This window comes from Pleurodeles waltl, chromosome 10 (genome assembly GCF_031143425.1).
Source record: "Pleurodeles waltl isolate 20211129_DDA chromosome 10, aPleWal1.hap1.20221129, whole genome shotgun sequence".
Lineage (NCBI taxonomy): Eukaryota > Metazoa > Chordata > Amphibia > Caudata > Salamandridae > Pleurodeles > Pleurodeles waltl.
The window spans coordinates 466,784,485-466,800,317 of record NC_090449.1 but is presented as its reverse complement, the minus strand read 5'-3'; the positions used below and the strand labels follow the sequence as shown (position 1 = coordinate 466,800,317).

The following is a 15,833-nucleotide window of genomic DNA, read 5'->3' as shown; positions in this document are numbered from 1 at the left end:
GGGGCAGGGTGGGGGGACTGGGTAGTTTAGGTTTTGTGGGTGGGGGGTCACAGTAGTTTTAGGGGTGGGGTTGGGGGTCCGGGTATTTTAGTTTTTGGGTTTGGGGGTAGCAGTAATTTAGGTTTATGGGCGTGGGTGGGGGGGCGGTTATTTTTAGTTTTTAGGGGCGGGTGGGGCGGTCGGGGTAGTTTAGGTTTAAGGGGAGGTGGGAGTTGTGGTAGTTTTAGGGGCAGAAAGGGGTGGGGGTCGGGGTAGTTTAGGTTTTAGGGGGGTGGGGGACGTGGTCGTTTTAGGGGCGGGGTTGGGGGGTTGGGGTAGTTTAAGTTTTAGGGGTGGAGGTTGGGGTAGTGGTAGAATTGTTTTTAGGGGTTGGGGTGGGGGTTAGGGTACGATTGTGTTAGGGGTGGGAGAGTTGCATGCTGGAACCACGCATGCCGTTCACGCATGCCTTTACTAGGAATGCCTTTACAACGAAAAATCATTGTTAAGTCATTGGTGGTAAAGGCATTGGTGGTAACAACGCAGTTGTTGTTCCTACCGCGTTGTTTAGGCATGTGTGGTTCCAGCATGCGTTGTTACGACTCATATTCGTATGAGGACTTACTGGGGTCTAAACTAACCAGTGACTGGAGTGACACTTTATGATATAAGCCAAAACTATTGATGTTACTAATGCTAGTTTATTCCCTGCGCTACAAGCAGTTCTGAATGTGAACCACAGGTTGTGGGTGAAGGACACCTGCACTGATTTTGGGGGCAGGGACTTATTTTTAATCCTTGGATCTGGCCCAGTGCAATAGAGAAATGTGCATAAAAAAGAGAAAGAAGAAGGAAGAGCAAGATGGGAAAACAGTGGCAAGTGAAATAAGCAGAGAACATAAAGCATCAGGAAGTGTGAGGTGAGGAGACAGGAAGTATAGAACAGTGTAAGAAAGAGCATAAGGTGGAATCAGGATTAGGCAGCCTTGGTATTTGGCAACTCCGGCACTTAGCAGTGCTGGCAGTAGGCTCCTTCGAAACACTTTGGGCCCCCATAATTAGTTGTTTTAAGTAAATTGAGCACTAGAACAAGTAATGAAGTGTTACTTGTGCAATTGGATAGGTTGAGCCTCGGGATCCAAGCTGAATATGCACTATTGCTTTATGCTCCACCGTACATCTGTGCTATCAGTAGTAAATCACTGCTTGACCTGCATGGTTTACAGTTGTATTCCTCTGCCCTCAGTGTCTGACTGCATGCATCTGGTATCCTGGTTTTTGATTTTGGCTACAGCATTACACTAATAGCATGCGAACATAGGCTTGTTCCCCTGACCTGGATAAGGTCCTGGATTTTTTCTGGACCTGAGTTGGGCAACAAGTGTGCCCTCAACCCTCATTTTAATGAAAAAGCACCATTGTCACTGGTTTAGCACATAGATCGGTGGTGGCTTCACATTGTGCTTTTTGAATCTATTGTTGTCACCAGAATTTTTTATCTGTGTCACTGGAATGGAGGCATCCTGCTCCACTTATGTAGAGTTCCACTTCTATGCGCTAACCCAAATCCTAGCACTAACATTTCAAGTGTATGTTGTGCATGCTTGTGTATTGAGGCCAACAATTAACATGCATTGTGTGTAGGAGTGTATAGAGTTCCCGTAGCCGCAGACGCTGTAAAGACACTTTCTATCACAGAGAGCCAATACTCAATTGAATCGGATTGAAGTGATTGAATCAAATGGATCCTTTTTGAAAGCAAATCGAATTGTCCTTATTGGTAGGTGCAGACGAATGAGGTACCTTTTCAGGGCTGCATCCAATTGAATCGTCAGGTATATGATCACCGTGGCCCCCCCACGGATGAAGAGCCAGTGATTGCTCACCTTGCACATGATGTCCCACAAGTGTTCCTCATGGGATTATTATTGAACCTAGGTTGCTACTCTCATGCTTTAATTTGTCCTGATGAAGACCCACCCATAAGGTTTTAATTGGCCTCCACATGCCTAGGGCCGAAACGTCGACAACCCCCATTTCTACAGCCTAGACTGATTACATGATCCACAAAGGGACTACATTGATTTATGCCCTGTACCCATGTACCGTGGATGGCAATTGATTGATTCTAAAGAAGGACTGTCAGACAGGCCCTATATTACAATGTTTGTTACTTTACTTCGTGGAATTGATACTGTACTCTTTCCTTTTACTTTTTCTCTCGGGTACGCACAAGCACTTTTTTCCAAGCACGTATAGGTCACACAATGGATCAACCATGAAATGTAAATAATCTAGCTATATCTATGATCTAATTTCAATATAATTTTAAATTCAGTTAAATCGATTATTTTGTGTGCTGTAATGTTATTGAACTCCTCTTTATTTTAGGAATGGTACACTCCCTCTTGTCAGGATTGAGGGCATGTGACTACGATTATAGCATCAGATTAATCAATTTATTTGATATATCTTTTGAAACATCTGCTAGGACCAGTGGTTGATTTGTATCACATATTGCAGAGGGGCTGAATGGAACCCGCCCAGTTAACATTCCCTAATAACCCTTACCATGAGGAAACAAGTGGTTTAAAGATTGGGCCTGGATTAAAAAAGATAATTGAGACTATTGAGGATTCACCCCCAAAGGACTCATTTACAGAGGATCCATTAGCTAATTAATTATCTAATGTGTGCTGCAGGTGCTGCCAGTACCACAACCAGCTCACAAAGCTGGCAACTGGGTCAGAGAGAAGCAGGCCAATGCCCCCCGACTTGTTTGCCACAGCCACTAAGAGAAGGTGGAAACATCAAGCTCTGAACTGTAAGAAAAATATTAAATCAACCTCTACAAGACCAATGAGGTCTAGGATTTCGCATCAAAAGCTCCAGAAACCCGAAGGCATTTGGGCACCATTAACACACTTGACTTCGTTATGTCTCACAGTAGGCCCAAGAGTTCAATACAGGGAGTGTTTTTTCAGAACCACCTAACAAGTAAGAACCATAGTAACTTTCCCCAGTCGCTGGGTAAAGAGGATCCAGTACTTACAAGTTTTGCCAGCCTAGTCAAGCATTCCTCAGACAGCAAATCACCCGGCGTTTCTCAAAGCTGTTCTAGCTCCTTTGGTAAGCCCTGCATGAGTGCCAATACTTAGAGAAGACATGGAGGGCTGCTCAGAAATGCTTTCTTGTGTTTATGGACATTACCGTTTCAGAGGGCCTGGGAACCCAGGTCAGCGGCACTTGCTACAGATTTAAATTCAACACTGTCCCCAATTACCCAGCTGGTTGTTTGGGGCATCTTTATGGACAGTGCTGACAACACAGCCAGTCCCCTGCCTTTTAACATTGGTGGCCCGCAGGAGACTGTAGCTGAGCCCTGCCGTAGCCAGATTACTACCAAAATGCCTACCCACTCCTTTTGCAAAGATATTGTTAGTGCTGGGAAATTGGAACACAACCATTAAAAAGGAGGAAGAAAACCAGCCTCCTTATTGGGGTGTTGGGACACGTGCTAAATATCTTACAAGTTGCAGCAAAAGCATTAAAAAGTGACTTATCAAAGCTCAACATTCAGGTGGACCTCATGAACACTCTTGCAGTGTTCGCTATCAGTATTGATGCAAACGTTGAAAAATTCAACCTGATCATTACTAGACTCAAGCATGGCAACACACTAATTGTGTACATTGTCCCTGCCCATTAATAATCAACAAATTAAGTGTTCTACTCCAGGTCTTTAGTAACCTGGTAACTTAATTAAAAACAGACAGATCTTACAAATACCCTCTTGCCCAAAAAAGTCCTCCAGGCAGTCCTCCTGTTTCTGCTCAGAATGCCAAGAAAGACATCCTAAATACAGCGGACAGGGTCCTATGAATCAGACCTGAGCTGATATCACAGCTCCACCACCACTTTGCCCAGATGATCAGAAGATGACGAGTTGAGGTTCAGCAAAAACAGTGTCCCACTAGCATTGATTGCAACTGTTTTGGTTCCGCTACTTCGCTAACAGCCACTCTGCTTTCTCCCCCTGGACATAGTCAGGGGCTCCAAAAGGACAATATACTAGCTCCATTTGCCCTCATTATGCCTGTTGAAGGTCACTTTGCCGCTGTCACAACACTGTGTGTCTATCCAGGAACACAAAGTAAGGAAGACAGTTGTAATAATTCAACAATACTGTCCATTAAAAAAGCCTACAAAAATCAAAAAGAGCAAGAAAGAAACTGCTTATATGAAGAAAAAAATGATTTTAGTAGCCACCCTGGTGCACAAACAATCAACATTGCAAGTGTACCTTCTATTTAACAAAAAGAAACAATTGCTGGATAGGATGACTGGTCCACACGACCCAGTAGGAGCCTAATTTGCAGTATGTTCAAATAGACCTGTTAACAGACTAAGACATTTCTCCTCAGAAAGGTCTACCCCTCAGAAGGCTAACCACCTTCCTGCTGAAGCAGTATGTTTGAATGTAAACTCTACAGCTTTGGGGGTGTCAGCAGTCCTGCTTGGGATAAGGCAATCCACAGTAGGTAGCTCAAACATAAACACAACCCTTAAGGAATTAAGGCAAAAGCAAAAAAGGATCAACCCTAGCACTCAAGCATTCACACAAGTGCTTTGCCTAGGTGTAGCCCCCATTTATCCTGGTCGTAAGTTGCATTTTATGCTCTCAGTCAAAATGGAGATAATACATCAAAGTCAACACCCACTGCCCCAAGGCAAAGGCGCATAAGCATGGATGTTAGTACCCAGGCATCCTTCAATAGGGACGCAGCCACAGAAAAGCTAAGCGTAAACTGAGAGGTGAAAATATTGGGCAGTGCAAGTTGTCTGGCAACTGCCAGGTTAAGGACCAGCAAAGGAACAGCCCAGTGGAAGAAGACAAACAAGCTTCCCAAAAAGAGCAAAAGCCAGGCAGTACTCAGAAAAAATTCAAATGCCTGAGCTTGATAAATTCTCTTATAAGCTTCTCTTTCAACTATGATATATATTTAGAGGAAGGCATGGCATCGTCAGTTGTGGAAATGTACACAGACCACTAAGAGGCTTAACTGAACTGCCATAAATTAAATCTTCCAATACAGAGCCAATATAACTTTACCAATAAGGGCATGCAGTGTCCAGAGCCCACACTGGTTTCAGCAATTTCAGGTTCAGTCCATCTTTCATCAGAGAGACAAGCTTTGAGACTGGTGGGATAAAGGTCACATCTTATTGTGGCCACACATATCCTCCTGTACTGATCAACAGGCCTACGCAGGGTCACAATGAACATAAAGGTCAAGTACAAGTTTTGGACCAACTTGAGTAAAAAAATGTGCCTTACTCCATCCTCCACAGCCCAATGGGCGTGAACAGACCACTGCAAATAAAACCAGGCCAGTTTCTAGGAAAGTTGTAACACACACCGAAATCTCAGAAATTGACAGAAGATATATGGACATTAGGAATAAATTCAATGATGCTGGGCGTAGGGGTGTCTGGTAACAATACACAATTTATTTAGTCTTCAGTAGCTCACAAAGCCATTGCAGACTTCTGGGCAGCTAACCTGTCTGGTTTACAAGGCAGTTTTGAGCAGTCAGGCAGTCCTAGACTTTTGGAAGAGATCAATAATCCACCATATCTATAAGAGAGGAGACAAAGGCCAACTAGCCCTCTTGGACTACAAGGCGAGGTAGTTTGCCAGCCTGTTGCTACAGGGCCTACAATGGTGGTCCTCTGACGCCATACTGGTCCCTTGAAATCAAACAGGCTTTCATCAAGGTTCAGGGAAATTGTTCAACTTTAAGGCGCTCTCTTTGTGCATGAAGAACCCCTTCACTGCTAAAATGGTTCTGCATACCTACTTTGTGGACTTCAAATCAGCATTTGACAGTGTCCCAAGAGAAATATTATGTCATAAGTTGGCAAAGTGGGGTTATTTCCCTGAGTTTACTAATAGCTATTCAATATGTGCATAGAGGTACCTGATTACAGGTTAAAATTGGTGATGGCAGCAAGCTATACAGAAAATACCCACTTTGTCTGGTTGAAATAGAGGCGTGTGTTAGCTCCACTATTTTAACCTCTTTATCTCTAACCTCGCAGGAAACCTTTATCCATTGAATGTGCACTCCACAAGCTGGGAGGCAAACTGGTTATTAACATCCTGTACACAGATGATTTATAACTAATGAATAAGACCTGTGTCAGATTGTGAAGAATGTTGAATGCACTACACACCTATGCAATCGCAAATAAACTCAAAATCAACCCTAATAAAACCAAAATTCGTATTTTTGGAAGAACAATTTTTTAAAAATTGGGGCATGGGGCATAAGTGGGGAATCAGTAGTGAAGAACGATTAAAAATATCTTGGGGTCATCATCGACAATAGAGGGTCATTTAATCAGCATATGAACCATATAAAGGCCAAGCTAGGTCCTTCAATTGTGTGTTTTTATTTCTTTCAAAAACTCTCAAAGGCCTATTGCCAAAAATTCTAAGCACCAAACTGGCTCCCTCGCTGACCTACAGAAGTGAGTCCAGCAAGGACAGGGCTCGTAATTGTTAAATCAGCTTATCGTAAAAACATATAGACTAACCTTTGATCTTCTAAAATCTGCCTTCAGAGGGCAAGTATGATTAGAATGTTACCTTCCTAAACAGACTGTGATGACAAGGTGTGTTTTTAAAAGCATTTCATTTGAAAGTTTTCTGGGGGGAACCTTGGACCATCTGATTTGGTGAGAGTTGACTGTCACCACTGGTGGCCCGCTTTATAGAGATTATCTCGACTCTTGCCAATTGTAATTTTATTTGTAATTGCATTTATATAGTGCTTACTACCTCTGACAAGCATTGAAGTGCATTTCGTCAAGTAGTATGCTACTCCGGAATCCAAAAACAATTACTGGTGGAATAGTATATGGAAATATGAGTTAATTCGAGCAGTGGCCATGCAAGTCTTTAAGTTGGACTGAATAGAATAACAGAGGGATAGAGAGAGAAGGTTCTAGAAAGTGTTGTTTGGGAGATCATAGTAGTAAGCTGAGGTTTGGGATGAGGACAAGGAGAGATGGAGAAGGTAAGAGTCTTTAGAAATGGATTAGGGAGATCATAGTAGTAGAATAAGGTTTGGGATGAGTCAGAGAGTGGAGGTAGAGGATATATTGAGAGAGGTATAGGGTGACAAATAGAGTAGTGCATTGGAGAGAGTCTACGCTTTTTTCTGCTATACTAGGATTAAAGTAATAAATGCATAGATGCCTAAGTACATAGTGAAGATATACAAGAATGATAAAGAGAATATATCGAAATTTAAAGTTGTATTTTAAAAACTCAGACTTTCAAGGGTTGCCATACTTTAGGCTAATTTATTTGCATCAGCTTAACCTTGAAAACCAAAACCTGCGCCCTTTCAGCCCTGCCGGTGCACATTGCAAATTCGGCACCCCTGTCTGCCCATCTGCTCATGATGTTGGCGCACTCCAGGGGGACCATTTAACATAAAGTCGGCTGACCAATAACCTATAACAGACAACGTCCTTCACTTCCTGGTTTCCGATCTGAAAAGTTATGGACCCCGTCCTCCCTGCCCTATGTTTTCCAGCTAACGCCATATCAACAATGAGAAGGCACATGAGGTTAACCTGGACTACAACTTCCAGAATGCAGTAGGGTGTTTAATGATAACCCAAGACTAGAGAAATCCATCCTTGGTGACATGGAGTCCCATTTTGACCTAATCTCTGGCAAACATCACACTTGTATGCATAAACAGTGTCCCAGAGTGCTGCACCTAACATTAATTTTCTCTTGTCCGGCAAAACTTCCAGCAAGAAAGCGTTGAGTTTAAGCAAGCCCGCAGCCACACACAGTTAAATACAATCACAGCTCATCATTTGCGTGTGACGGTAACTCCTCCTGATATTTGTACCCATCATTCCTAGCAGAATTATCCAAGCTAGTCAATGGCCTCCATGTTAACTCCAGCAAAGACGACAAAATAGAACTGAACATTTGCCTTGATGTCCTCTCAAGCGTTGTTTACATCAAACACGAAACTGCTCGAAACGCGTACACACTTGAAAATGGTTTTTCTCACGAGTGTAATTGATATCTCGTGAAATTACACTTTTATAGCGATATTTGATTGCTCTACATCTTGTATCATTTCCTTCACCTAAGCGCACACCTCGTGTAAAAGCCATCTCACGAGATACAGTTGGCAATAGACAGGTTCGAGCAAAACATGAGTCTCGGCTATGCTTTTTATTTGCGAAACAGTCCGCCACAGTATCTTGCACACAATCTTAACGCAAGTTGCTCGCAGGGTAAAAAAAAACGTAAAAAACAAATGTGAAATGTCAAGAAACTTCATACATTTTGCAAATATCACTGGCGTAATTACACTTTTCACACAGGCTTAATAAATACCCAAAGTAAAAAAAATAATTTGCTACTATTCCCCCAACCTTTGTGGTTCAATATGTGGGAAAATGCACTTTAATTTTCCCAGGAGATGCATCCAGAGGGCAGCACTGAACCCTCACGCAGCACATAAAACATTTAACTATCTGCCAACCAATCCGTTTGCCACTGTGAGCTGCAGCCCCTCCTAATGCGCGTGAACACTACTTCCACGCTCCACAATACACTTGCTATAGCTTCGATCCAGTGAAAATTTTTAGGTAGAGCGCACAAGCGCTTTGACTGTTGTAATGTTTCTGTGGGCTTTTAACCACGCCCCCGTATGCCCATCACTGTCACTCGTTCATGGGCTTGCTTTTCAAACATCCTTTGTTACCATTGGTAATTCTTAACATTTGTCCCTCCTTGGGGCAGTTTTGTTACCCGCTTGGCCATTGACTTTGTTACATGAATAATTGCAGTTTTGGCGATACGTTTGACTGTGAGCAAGCTTCTTTTTCCTTTTGTGTGTTTCCTGCGCGCTCATGCTCGTGGCGGCCATGGCAATTTGAATCGTCTCGCTTATGTCAACTGTTTTACTTTTCATTTTCAATGTATGTGGCAAGAAAAGTCCAGTTAGGAATTTACAATGCTAATAGCTCTTTTTCTTGTAGACTCTACCACCTACCGTACAGGGGTGTTCGAAGTCATCGCTGTGCACTTCGGGGCACATTAGGCTGATCCGCCAGGAATTCCCGAAGAGGTCTGAGGTGGGCTCCATGATGCCCTGCCTGCTGGTGAAGTCATTCTCGGTGTCCCCATCAAAGTTCCCGCACAGTCCACTCACACGCCCCTGGAGTGAGGGGACCAGCTTCACGTACACACGCGTTCCTGAAGAGACGAAGACATGTTTTTTCAGTTCAGACTACATCCCTGAAAATAAAAGCAATGAAGTGGGTGTCTCCTGCAAATGTGATGGAACTGTAACCTCCATATGGGAATAGGAAACTGCAGCCCACTGCTTCCAACTCAGTGTGAGCTAAGACTTATAGTGATGCTGTCAGAAACATATCATAGATGGCTTATGCCGGTGAAGTACATACATTTCTTGTAAGTTTGTCTGTGTGAGAGAGTGGGCATATGTACATTCATGGTAAAAACTTTAGTTAAGATTACGAACGACTGTGTTTGAAGCAGTCAGACAACACAATGAAGCAAAACAATGTTGCTGTGCCACAAACCATTAGAAGCCTTTGAAATTACCCTGTTAGCTTAGCCACAAAACCTTAACTCCCAAAGCCAATACACTGCTCATAACCTCACACATAACTTCATAGATTACATCTATAATGACATTATTGATTACATAACTGGCAGCATCGCATATCCCAACACTATTAGCATTCCGCCATGCTCAGTTGAGACTGGGCGAATGCTCACAAACGTCACTGCACACTTTTTTGTTGGCGCACAACAGGTGCTTGATGCAGGATGTGGCTTTGGCATGGTCAGAACCCAGTTCTTATGCCTAGGACACTATAGCACATTCGTTTTGGTAATGCACAGTGGACAATGGGAGCAGTGCATACCCCAAACACCTCAACTAATGCCCACACCACATGGCCACGAACTCACTTTGGCCATGCCCAGCAGGTATTGGGCACTTTTTGCTTTTTGAATAGGCCTAAAACCAAACTCAAGGTGAATCTCAAGTGCGAAGGACAAAGACTGGGGTTAGTATTTTAACTTGAGCCCATCAACGGCGAGAGAGTACTATTGGGGCTTTAGACATGGAAGATTAGCCAATGTCATTTTAAGGCTAGTGCACCTTTGAGATTGTGGAAAGCAAGTATCAAAGTCTCACAGGAAAAGGGCGATGGATTAACAAAAGCAATGGAAGAAGCATCTTTAAAACAGATTGTTCATATGTATAGGGCAGGTGCTTTTTCCTTACCAGCCACATGAAAATAATGGACTCTTTTACCTTGGTTGATTGTACCAACAGGCAGCAAACATGGCTTTATTCCAAGCATCCATGAAGTTATCAATAATGCGGGTATCGGTAATTCCAGGATGTGGTAATGCCAAGGACTACAAGTGAAACTCCGAGGCTCCATTGAGAAATTAAGATTTTCTTGGGGGGCTAGCTATACTGTGCTCAGTTGTACAGATAATTCCTCAATCTCCCCTAAAATTTGTCATTCATATTGTGACTCCTTCTTGCAGCCTGAGACCCTGGTAAAGCTTGAGAACCTTGATTTATGACGGGGCAAGTAATTACCATTACAAGTGTCACTGTACATTTATAGTGGTTGCTTACTATTCCAGAGCTCTCTTTCCCAATTTCTTTGGTGTGGATCCTAGATATCGAATACAGAATATTGTGCGACACTAATATCATGGCCAAAATATCAAGGGAGTAAAATATCAAACAGCAAGAATGCATAGATTTTCTATACCTAAATCCACATATATGTACCTTGATAATATATGTATCCTCAAGGTACAAAGATGTGGAGTTTAAAATAGTAAATGTATACTTTCCCATATGCACTTTTCTTTCAATGTTATTTTGCCTAAGATATGGGTGTGCCACAATATTCTTGTGCTCGATATTCCAGAGCACAATTCATTTGTATGGATGGTCAACCCCTACTAAGCAGGACTGTAGCAAAAGGTGATATTTGTAGGGAATATTAACTTCCATTTCACAGAAGAGCGTAATAGTGGAACACCATCTGTAAGGCCTAAACTTTCTGATCCTCAACTCTGCAGAAGGTCTGCTCCAGCATAGATGTTTGCAAGAGACATGGAATATACTAAGTTGGAGCCATACACGCTTGGTCTAAATTGAGGAACAGTATTTTAACTCAGAGCAAAACATGAGAAATTATCAAATTTTGGTATATTAGATCGCTGAGGGCTTAGTCCATCAATTGTTGGTTTTGATTAAAAGTCCATTATACTGATAATAAGATACAGCTTGGTAGTTTAAATATTCATACCCCCTTCTCGAGAATCATAGCGCCCAGCCTTCAGATCTAGTTGCTGATGATACAGGTTGGCACCCTAAGCAAAGAAGTTCTCTTGCATTCATCTTTGAATGGTATTTTGTGAATCTTTATAGAAAGTTTTCTTACCTTCATCCAATAAATCAGTCAGCCCCAGACTGGTGGCACATATCAAGAATGACCAATGTATAATATGCCTACACGTGGTGTTTTTTTACCTCCATCCCAGAGGATTGTTAGGCCAAGCTTAGAGATCAGCATGATGAAGAGACCAGCCCGTTCCAATATCAGACCATTGCCACTGTAAGTCTTTGGGATCCTGACAGTGACACCGTTCACCGTTACTTCCTTGCCTGCACAAAGAGAGGCATCACTGTTAACGACAGATACTGCTTTTAGGCAAAATATAAACAATGCAGTAACCAACCCGTAAGTTTTTACTTTCAAACTCGCTTTAAAAGAACATGGTACCTTTACGGTACATTGCTAGTTGATACTCTGAGTGTGATATTTATGTAGGATGACATTTAAAACTTGATATTCTGGTAGTACACTCCAGTGGGCCTAGTTTACCAACTGTATGTTGTTATTTTATAATGTATATGTGTATACTTTCTACATCTTCAATTTCCCATTCCGTGTCTCATAGATATATTGCCAACCCTAACTCCTCTCAGTTATGGGCATCTGGTACGTATTGTTTATCCTTCATTAAAAAATACACTGTCAGTGGTCTGCCACATTCAGCATTCTACAAAAAATGGGCAGGAATCCCTTGGACCTTAGTCCTTAGATCACAGAGTCAAACCCTCAACTGGGGTGCAGGCACCTTAGTTATACAAATGATATGTCTCGGGAACAGCACAAGGATTTTCAGCGTTCCATATAAAATAACACTTGCTCATCCAGTCCCTGGTCTCTCTGTGGAGCGCACAGAGTAATGGTCAGATGTCCCAACTGTAATTAGGATTTTTTGCTAAAGTGTGTGAAGGAGGTACATAGCTGTCGAAAGACTGCCAGGGCCGAATAAAAAAAAAATGCAGTGCTTACAGGTGAGTGTGTGTGTTGTGTGTGTGTGCTTTGGGTGATGAAGTGAAGGAGATGCAAGGAAGTGCATGCCGACGAGAGTGAAAAGAAATGAGGTGTGACAAATGCAGATGGAGAGATTCAAAAAGATATCGGGAGACAAAGAGTGTAAATGTATGATTGAGAGACTGCAGAAGAAAGTGGTGTGAAGAGCACTACATTTTGCATAGGACTTAGTGATATTTAATTCAGTCTGCTTACATTGTTTAAATACTGTGTGCGTGCACACATATACATGCGCATACTATATATTATTACATATATACGTGTATATATGTATATATATGTATCTATATATATACAAATCTTTGGCACAAAAGGTGGTAAATGGTAGATGTTTCAGCATAATCAATCATCCCAAGAATTGCCTGAAAAACTATGGCCCTCATTATGACATTGGCAGAAAAAAACGCCTACTACCGCGGCAACAGGCGCCAAAAGACCACCGTATTATGACCACAGCCGGATTTCTGCCAGAAGGATGGTGGAAATCTGGCTGATGGCGGTAAGGTGGCGCTGCTGACACAGTAGACCGCCGCTGGCCGTATTAGGACCCATAATACGGCCTGGTGGTTGTCTGCTGGTGGCAGCAGCGCCCCGTCCCTTTCCTGCCGGAGGACCCCCTAAACACAAGTAAGTGGGTGCTCTGACAGGGGAGGTGGGTGGGGGGTGTTGTGTGTGTGTGAATGTTTGTGCATGCGTGTATGGGGGTGTGTGTTCCGTGTTGAATGTGTGTGCATGTATGGGGCTGTGAGTGCTTGTATGTTGTGTTCTGTGAACGCGTGTCTGCGTGTATGTATGAACGTGTGAGCGGATGTGTGTGTGAATGGATGTATGCATGCGTGGATGAATGTGGGAATGGGTGTGTGTATGCGTGTGTGCTTGTGTGAAGGGGGCGTGAATATATGGGGGGGTGAGAGGAAGGGGGGTTGGGGGAATCTGGAGAGGGGGGTGGGACGGGGCAGACCTCTATCAGTGACAGGGAAGGGATTCCCTGTCACTGATAGTGCCTACTGCCATGTTTTTTGTGGCAGTAAGGGAGACACGGAAACCACGGCGGTAGGTGGGGTCATAATCCCGCAGGCGGTAGAGTGCCAGGGCGGTCGGTATGGTACATTGGCAGTTTGGCTTCAGCCAAACTGCCAGTGTCATAATATGGTGGAAAGTACCGCCAGCCTGTTGGCAGTACTTTCCACCATATTACCACCGACCGCCAGGGTCATAATGAGGGTCTATATGTCCTACAGGTAGTTACAAAAATCTAGGATTTCAAGTTCACATGGCTTATCATTTTTAAAATGCATGCTGCATTTTCCTTTACGTATTTTTTTCCTTTCTGTCTCTTCCATATAGATGCTCAACCTTACATTATGATTTGATATCCATTTACAAGGGGTACAATGGAAAAATTAGGTAATAGAAATTTTACAATCACAGATCAAAAGACACAAGCTCGACAAGTCTTGCAGGCTTCTAACACAATGCTGCTGTTCAACTACATAAATAAATCATACTGGATCAGACAAAGTACACCAATTCCACATGCTCAAGCCTTCAACAGCATTAGTTAAAAAGCTGTTTCCATATGTACAATGAAGTACCCTGCATACAATGCAAGTCATAAAATAGCCTCAAAAGTAAGTGTACTTTGGTACCAAGCAACACAGATCAGCAATACGACTCCAGATTTTGTCACAAATGATCCCACAAATAACAACTTTGAGTGTGTTTCATAAATGCAATAATTTTGTCTGAAGCATCTTACTTTCAGTTTCTGACAAAAGACATACCCATGACATACCCAGTTTTCCTTTTGCATAAATAAGCTAAATTTTCCCATACATAAGTGTATCATTTTTCACATACACAGGAGTTCCTTTATTTTTGGCAAATATAGATTTCCAAAGTGTCATCAATTTTCCAAGCACTCCTGTGTACTACTGTAACACATGGCCAGATTCTAGTCATGCTTTTTATTATTATATTGTATTAGCGTCAAATACCAGGTATTCCCATCATATTGCAAGGATTTTCATCAGTATTGTGCATCAGTGACGCAGGGCCACCTTCATGCAACATATAGCCAGAAATACATAAAGAACACAAACAGAATGACAAGGGTAGGGATCATTATGCCACCTACAGTCAGTCATCAACAAAAGCTACAATATATAAAAAATGGCACCATAACTTCCTGACAGCCACCCCAACTAATCCACCCACTCCAACAACATTAAATACGTTTCTCACTCACCCAGGCTCACATTTGTCGCTGTCACACATGGTTACATGCATATTCAGTTTTCCTATTTTAAGATTTCCATGTTTCTTTCTGAGCTTAAATTTTTCTGCAATCATTTTATTCTTACTTTTTCCACATGTCCTTTTCCATTATGTTTTCTACTTAATTATCTGCCTTTATTCCTTTCTCACTGACCTTCCTCCCTCTCTCAGTCTTTCCTCCTTTCCTCCTTATTTAGTCCGTTCACATCAAAGCTCATCTTTTTGCCCACTTACAACCCAAAGATTACAGCAGTCCTGTTCATTTCAAATCACAGCTCAAACTGGTTCTTGCCCTACAGAAAACCCACTGCATAGCAGAGACAGTCCATCAGCAGCTGCACACCAGGGATTCCCTGCCACCTGAAGTGCTGCCCCTTGGGGGTTGTAACACCAGCAGAAGCAGCAAATTTTCAGTCCCTGAGCCAGTGGGAGGTCACCTGTTGCCATTCATCTTCCTGAGTGTTAGCAGGAATCCTTTCCTATAATGTGCATGTTGACTGAAGGTGCATCAATTTGTATCTCTGTTTCTTTTAAAATCATGAAAGCCTCACACTTAAAAAAAAAGGTTTTACTGTTCTTGCCAACTTACAAGACAATTATTTCCATATTTGTACACTCCACGTAAAACTCTCTTGAGCTCCATTACTTTGTTACAAGGGCATGCTATATACTCACCTTACACAAAAAGAGAGATGAAAAGTGAAACCTCCACACATCCTCCCAACGTCAAAACAGTATACACAAAAGGTGTGGAGGAAATTAGATCACTCTACGAGTCACAACCACTTTGGTTGTGATCCTGTCGATATTTTATTGGGGTTCTATTTAGGACTGTTGTGTTGGAACCTATGCGAGGAATTCCTCCTTATGGAATAGGTGGTCTCACACAAGTAATAGTGTCATGCTTCATCATACACCACCTACCCCCACCCTAGTCGGACAGTGCCACCAGGGCGGACTCGACCTCATGGTGATATACACCCAGAGGAAGTTGTTAGATAAAGTTTTCTAGATAATGTTGGGATCCAGTTGAATTAAACTATTAATACACCTTTAATAGTGGTGTC

At 42.5% G+C, this 15,833-nt stretch overlaps 1 protein-coding gene across 1 annotated transcript in view; it reads right to left on the bottom strand.

The window, feature by feature from the left end:
* Nucleotides 1-15,833, bottom strand: part of LOC138261625 (SCO-spondin-like) — a 1,514,343-nt gene that overhangs the window by 1,289,873 nt on the left and 208,637 nt on the right. Inside the window, exons 22-23 of the mRNA XM_069210750.1 lie at nucleotides 11,616-11,750; nucleotides 9,075-9,277 (exon numbers count right to left, since the gene is read on the bottom strand). Coding sequence (XP_069066851.1) covers nucleotides 9,075-9,277; nucleotides 11,616-11,750 — 338 coding nt within the window. The remainder of the gene's footprint in view (nucleotides 1-9,074; nucleotides 9,278-11,615; nucleotides 11,751-15,833) is intronic.